The sequence below is a fragment of the Saccostrea cucullata genome, unplaced genomic scaffold (genome assembly GCF_032062105.1).
Source record: "Saccostrea cucullata isolate Sc308-1 unplaced genomic scaffold, CSIRO_AGI_Scuc_v1 ctg8870, whole genome shotgun sequence".
Lineage (NCBI taxonomy): Eukaryota > Metazoa > Mollusca > Bivalvia > Ostreida > Ostreidae > Saccostrea > Saccostrea cuccullata.
The window spans coordinates 15,831-23,544 of record NW_026925395.1 but is presented as its reverse complement, the minus strand read 5'-3'; the positions used below and the strand labels follow the sequence as shown (position 1 = coordinate 23,544).

At 32.8% G+C, this 7,714-nt stretch overlaps 1 protein-coding gene across 1 annotated transcript; it reads left to right on the top strand.

The window, feature by feature from the left end:
* The first annotated feature begins 5,979 nt into the window (after positions 1-5,979).
* LOC134268735 (uncharacterized) lies at positions 5,980-7,203 on the top strand. The gene has a single exon (XM_062750974.1). It carries the CDS (start codon positions 5,980-5,982, stop codon positions 7,201-7,203), a length of 1,224 nt encoding a protein of 407 aa, XP_062606958.1.
* Positions 7,204-7,714: the final 511 nt, after the last annotated feature.

The following is a 7,714-nucleotide window of genomic DNA, read 5'->3' as shown; positions in this document are numbered from 1 at the left end:
GAAGCCCTTCACCGGCATCGGTGACGTCTCCATATGAGTGAAAAATTCTCAAGAGGGACGTTAAACAATAAACAAACAATCAATCAATGCTATCAGGATGATGACAGTTATTAAAGACAGGCACATGTTCCTGTGTCAAAGATTTAATATCGTTGTATCTATTCTATCTAGAAAGTTAGAACAATGATTTTATTAAAGCAATATCATTTAGAAAGCTAAAATATCCTATGTATTTTTTTCTACAAGGGGCATGTAAAAACGATTTATTATTCTTGTAATTAAAAATGAATTTAAAATAATGTCTTTCAAAAAATAAATATCCTGCAGTTTTAACAATGTCATAATCAAGAAACGAAATTGATCAGGAGAAATTGCGTTCTTCCAGAAATGGTTTAAATATTATAAATACTGTCTCATCAATCAAAACTATATATTTCAATGAAAAATACACGTATAAGCACTTTAAAATGTTATGCGTTTATTTAAATATCTATAGATATCTATCCCTCTCTCCCATCCCCCTCCCTCACACACTCTCTCTCTCTCTCCCTTCCCTTCATCTCTCTTTTCTCTTTCTTTCCCTCCCTCTTTCTTTCTTGGTTTTGGTGTTGAGATGTGTTCGCAGGAAGGTTAAGGTTACAATCAAATATTTGACTTGCCTATATGCTATGACGTCATAATAAGCTATATATATACAAGATTGATTTAAGGTCAAGATCTAGTAAACGAAGGGTGTCTACAGATTATCAAATTCAAGAAATGAATTCCTTTAATTATGCCTTATTACTTTAGCTTGGTCAAGGAAATAAGATGAAAAGCCATGTTTTAAATGAAAAACTAAGAAAATTAGACATGATTATGGGATTTTGTTTTGCATAGCACACAACAAAATGTATCCAGATTGCCTACAGTCTTTCAGAAAACGGTAATTTGTATGTTTTGGTCTTTTCTTTTAAAAAACTTTAAATTTAATATAGGTATCTGGACTACTTTTCATGTGATTTCAAATTGAATTTCATGAAAATGCTTTATTTTCTACAGAATTCTATTAGAGCTGTAAAGTACGGGAAAAAAAGTTCAAAGTGATTATGACGTCATAATGGATCTAGCACCAAGACGTCAGTCTAAGAGCATTTACTTAATGTCAAGATGTAGTAAATGAAGTGTGCCTACAGATTTATCAAACTTGAGAAATAGATTCCTTCATTGATGCTTTACAACTTTAGTTTGGTCAAACAAGATGAAACACTGTATTTAAACATGTCATTTTCAATTAAAAATTGGAAAAATCAGTTATGAATATGGGATTTTTTTTCATATTCGAAAAAGAAAATGTATCAAGATTTCCTACAGTTTCTCAGAAAACGGTAATTAGTATGTTCATGGCCTCTTCTTTAAACCAACATACAATTTAATATAGGTATCCTGTTTACTTTTCATATGATTTCAAATTGAATGTCATGAAAATAACCTGTTTTCTACATAATTTTGCTTAAGCCGTAAAGTACGGAAAATTGATTATGACGTTATAATGGATCTAGCACCAAAAATTAGTCTAAAGTTATTTACTAGAGGCTGACCCAACTTTTACATAGGAATATATAGGACAAATCTTTAAAATTCTTCTTCTCTTGAACCACTGGGCCAGGAAAGATGAAACTCATGTGGAATCATCCTCAGGTAGTGTAGATTGAAGTTTGTTCAAATCATGACCCTTGGGCAAGGATGGGGCCAAAATAGCCGACCCAAGTTTTACATAGGAATATATAGGAAAAATCTTCTTCTCCAGAACCATTGGTCCAAGAAAGATGAAATACATGTGGAATAATCATCAGGTAGTGCAGATTCAAGTTTGTTCAAATCATGACCCCCGGGGCTATGGTGGGGACAAAATAGCCGACCCAAGTTTTACATAAGGATGTATAGGGAAACCTTTTAAAATCTTCTTTCAAGTACTTCAAAGCTATGATTAGTGATTTTTATATAGAATCATCCTCATGACAGCCTGTAGGGGGCGGGGGAGTAAATTCAAGTCTGATGTGCTCAGGTGAGCGCTGTGGCCCCTGGGCCTTTTGTTTTTTATTTGGAATTAGATACATTTAATGCTTTTATACCAGGAAAAAGTAAAATAAAATTTTTAGGTAAAAAAATAAGCCGATTATTCAATAAAAACATTCAACTTAAATGATCACGGAATGGTCACTGAAATGTATGTGCCAATCAATCGACTAAATGGTAAGTGAATGATCACGGAAAGGTCACGGGAAAGGGTCTTTTCAGTGACCTTTCAGTGACATTTCCATATCCTTATTCGATACGATGTAACGATGATACGATGTCTGACTTATAGTGCTAAAATTATTCGTGACTCTAAAGAAAAGACAGATTTAAATATATTTTTTTTAAAATAATACAATGTATCTTATTACAACTACCAATTCACCCTTACATGGAAGTGTGAAAACAAATTATTTGTCTTTGTTCCGTCATGTGTAAATTCCAATGAGGGTCTAGGAGATAATTGATTATGCAAGTTCAAGCCCTGCTGTTTAAGTGCTTTGACTTTTATAATTGAAAGACGATATAATGTTTCAATAAAAATCAAAATTATAGAAGAATTTGTGCGTTAAGATTTTCAAATGATCACAGATCTTTCTGTGTCGGCAAGATTTTTACTTTGTTGCATGCATGAAATTTGAATCGTGACAGTTTTGGAGAAAATGTTCCTGTGTGAGGAGCAACACAGTCGAAAAGCTCATGGATCACCCTGAAATTTACATCAATATAACGTTAAGGTTTCTTAACCTAGTTTTCAAACTTCAAACTGCTTAAGGACAGATGATAAAAGCAAATCTTTTCTTCGGAAGTGACTTAATAACATGTCACAAGTTTAGAAAAGTGGATAATCATTAGAATTTTTTATTCTTAGAACTTGACAAATATACAAGACTTATTAGAAATATTAGCAATATTTCATTTAAAAAACAAAAATAGACAAATCACATTAAGTAAAGGTTTAGTGATAAAAACAAATTCCAGAATATGTTATCTTGGTGCTAAAAGTGTAATATAAACCTGAGAAAAATATACCAATCCAGGTGATTTTCAGGAAGAAAAACAAAATGACAAAATTTCATCAATATCATATATGAAATTTTCTATGATTTTGCTTTTCCTGATAAAATTCACCTGGCTTGGCATACATGTACTTTTCTAATTAAAACATATTCTAAAATTCATTTTTATCTGTATGTCACAGGGTGAATAAATTATTATTATAATAAATACTATATAATTTATTCATTAATAATTTGTGACATAATATATTAATAATTTCATTTCCATCATCATCATTTTCATCTATTATACAGCATAGTGAATTACAGTACTCTGGAATTTACTATGTGTTCAGTCATTCATAAAGTCATTCATTGATATTCATGGGGTTGAATGCTCATTGGTTGGTTTGAGAGTGTGAAAGGTCAAAGGTGTTTGTGTCAGAATGGGTGCGGTTTGAAGGTATATGATTGGTTGATATTTCAGTGTGAGAAGTGTGTGAGTGGTTTTACTAGTTTGGTACCAAATACGCATGCTTGGCGCCAAACACCCTTAATAACTCACTCCACCCTAAGACAGCCAGGAGGAAGGATGAATTTATCTCCTCTCCAAATATAAAGTCTCTCATTTATGATTAATGAAGACGATGTAATATCTGTCTAATCGGTAAGAATTAATTTACCACTGTTGCTCTGAATGTATTAAACACCTTATCAATTAATTATCTAATTAATCGGAACAGTTAAAGTAATCTAAAAGAATTAAATGTGTGAGTGTAAGTGTATGAGTGTATTCATTTATATTTACAGGTCACCTTTAATTATTATTCTTGTAATATCCATCATCAATAGTAATTGATACATCATAGATAAAGAAAAGAACCCACCAGCTGTGTTATTGTTGTCTATTAATGGAGTTTTAGATAAAATACGGCTGTGACAATGGCGCCCAACCGTGTGATTTCAATTACAAAAGAATCTATATTTATAAGGTGATTCGATCTTAACGGTGGAAAAATCATCAATCCATTTATTCATTCTTCTTTTATTATCATTCATTATGTGAATTCACCATTTCAACACTGTGTTTTGTGTTTGTGAGTTTTACTCAGAGGCCTAACTTCTTCGGAGAATGTACCGTTATGCCCCGTGCACTTAATCTACATATTTGTGACGTCACAGACACATGAACCTAGGTTACTTTCGTTTTCGCTGGATATCCGAGGATCTTCACCGCTGGAACTCGTTTTCTGGACGACACTGGACCAATGACTGTTTTCCACGGATTCTGTGACTTTATTTAACTCTTAATCTTAATATTTTCATTGTGTTTGTTTAAATTGCATTCTGTGATATATTGTTTATTTTCATGTGCATGGTATGAACGTTGCATGACGAGTGTGTAAAATTTCTAAAAGTTAATAGTATCACTTAAACAGTTAAAGTAAGTAATTTATAGCAATACAGTTATTGACATTCATAACATCCCTGCATGTTTCTTAACAAGATGCACTACTAACAACAGGTACTTAATCACGATTGTGTTTTGAAAGATAGAGGAAATTCCAGTTAGCAGGTGCGAGGTGAGAAATAGAGTATAGCTGTTGTCAGGAGAACCTGGTACTAAAATTAGGTGTCATATTCAGTTCATATCTCAGCTTATATCATCATCAAATCATATCATACAAATCTGTCATCAAACATTAACCAGTCTAATTGAATTTTTGTGTTTTGCAGGTGCTACTTGTTATAGGGTACAGTACCTATTGCCAGCTGATTTATCTGATTACTTTAGCGTGATCTTTACTTAATAATTTGTTGCAGGTATTCCAATTTTTGCAGGAAAAGAAGAAGTGAAAGCATTGTTTATTTTCATATTTTTCATTATTTAGTTTATTTGTATTTAATTGTAAATTTTCCTTTGTTCATCTAGGTATATATGAGCAACAGCAAATTATTGAAGTATTTAGAAAGACCAATCATATCCAAGTCTGTATTTAGTAGATCAATATTAATTAGTGATAGTAAGGGTTATTATTTAAAGAAACATTTAGATTTGTTGAAACATAATAGATTATTTGTGCAATTTGAATGTAGACCAGGAGCTCGTTTCGCCGATTTCTATCCGTGGCTGAAAAGAAATTTACCGGGTCTTGTACAGCAATACGGCCAGATTACGCTTTATATTTGGCTGGGAACTTGCGATATTACCCAGAAGTCTGGAAAATGTATTGATTTAAGGTACGTAAATTCTGCTTTGTGTGTACAAAATATCATTCATTTTATTGAATTGTTTGTATCTTTTATCAATCAGTTCAAAGAGGTTACACCTGTACTTTTGGACATTCCTCCATATTCAATTGTGGAATGGAATAAAACAAAATTTCACAGTAATCCTGAAAATTTCAAAGATCAAGACAAAACTTTGAATGAAATCATTGGCATCCTGAATGATTACATCAGGAATGTAAATTCTACTCATCTTGTTTCTGGGCCTAGATTTAAACTTGATTTATTGAAATACAGGAAAGAAAAAGGCAAGTGCCAACGTATTTCATACAATTTTCAGTTGTACATAGATGGAGTTCATCCAGGCTCTTTGTTAGGAAGAGTATGGTTGAAAAGACTGATTGAATACATTTTTATTAATTCATCATAATGTTTACTTAGATACTGTTATGTTTTATTGGTGCATTATTCCGAGGCAGGTTCGTCTCTGTTGGTAGGGACAGACCCAATCACAGAAAATATCCCTGTTTCATATAAATTGTACCATAGATTTTATTGTCAGATATACATATACATGTCTCACTGCTAGGTCAATATTGGAAGGGACTGACCCAATCATATAAACATACCTGTGCAGTTGTTACTTGTATATTGTATAAAATTAAGTAGTCATTAGTTTTATCAATCTTAGATTATGGCTACTGGAAACGATAAAGGTAATGGTGATGGTACAGGTGAAGAAGGGGAAGAAATTTCTATTAAACAGCACATAGATGAAGTAAACAAAGATCCAAACTATAAGGTTCTAACAAAAGAGGAATATAAAATATTAGTAAATGCAGGTCTTAAACAAGAGCAAAAGACAAGTACTCCTTTTAAAAGTCCAGGTTGGCATCCATTTTCTCCAATGTCAAAGTTACTCAATACAATGGGTGATTCCAAAAACCTTGGTAATGTCTCCATGTTTCAAGGTAATCAATATCCCACCCCTAAATTACCAACATTTAGTGGAACAGATGAGCCACAGAAAGGGGAAGTTAGGTATGAGGTTTGGAATTTTGAAGTAAAGTGCTTACTAAATTCAAATCAGTACCCAGAACATATTCTACTTCAAGCCGTCAGAAATTCTCTGAAAGGTTTAGCTAGAAGTATGTTAGTATCAGTTGGAGATAAAGCATCTATCCAAGACATTTTGAGAAAATTAGATGGATTTTTTGGCAATGTCGCCTCAGGCGAAAAGCTGATGCAGTCATTCTACAATGATTGTCAAAAAGAGGGGGAATCCATTGTTGTATATGCTTCGAGATTAGAGGACACATTATCAAAAGCGATCAAATTTGGTCACATTGGGAACGAAGCCAGAGATGGGATGTTAAGAAGCAAATTTTGGACCGGTTTAGGTAGTCAACAATTAAAACAAAGCACAAGACATCTGTTTGACTCTATTAAAAATTTTGAATCTTTACTTAGGGAAATCAGAAAAGTGCAAGAGGAGATAACATCTCAAAGGAGTACAGGGACAACAAAGCAAGCAAGACAGGCATTCCAACAAGCAGAGAGAGCAGAGACTACACCATCATCAGACCTGCAGAAAGAATTACAGACAATAGTAAGAACAATGGAAAGGTTAGAACAGAAAATTGACAGTAATACAAAAAGTTTCCAACAATTGAACAAAAGAGTTTATGACTTAGAAATTAATACACAGAGACAACAAAGTTTTTATTCAAATAGAGGTACATTTACAAGGGGTAGATTCAACTACTCAAACAGAGGTTTTGGTCGAGGTCGTGGTCAAAGTCAAGGTCAAATTCAAGGTCAAAACCAAGGTCAAAGCCAAGGTCAGAGTCAGGGTCAAATCAATATAAACCATCCCAAGTTGGACAGAATTCAAAAAAATACTAACCTCTTCTATTGAAGGGCAGATGGAGGAGGAAAACAAGGTTCAGGAAAGCCCTGTTATTAGAAACACAAATTCTGAATCTAAAAATTTGTTATCAAGAATGGTTGGACATCAGAATGAAAGTGTCATATTTGTAAATAGTGTAGAAACAAAAGCTTTGATTGATACTGGATCAATGGTCACTTGTATGTCTGAAAATTTTTACCAATCTTTACAAAACAAACCAGAGTTGCATAATATAGAAGACTTTGAACTCAAAGTTTATAGTGCAGAAGGCAATTCTTTACCATTTTCAGGATATATTGAAGTTGAATTACAAATTCCATTTTTGTCCTTGAATCCTTTTTATGTACCAGTTCTTGTCACAAAAGGAACTGAATACAACAGTAAAGTTCCTGTTATTGTGGGTACAAATGTAATACGGTTGTGTAAAGATTATGCAAACTCAGAACATACAGATGTTCCAGAAGAATGGAAATTAGCATTTGCAAATCTTAGTGTAAACAATGATATTCCTGTAAAGACC

Bases quoted from the DNA above. Each gene is read 5' to 3' on its own strand.
- LOC134268735 (XM_062750974.1), top strand. From the start codon at position 5,980: ATGGCTACTGGAAACGATAAAGGTAATGGTGATGGTACAGGTGAAGAA.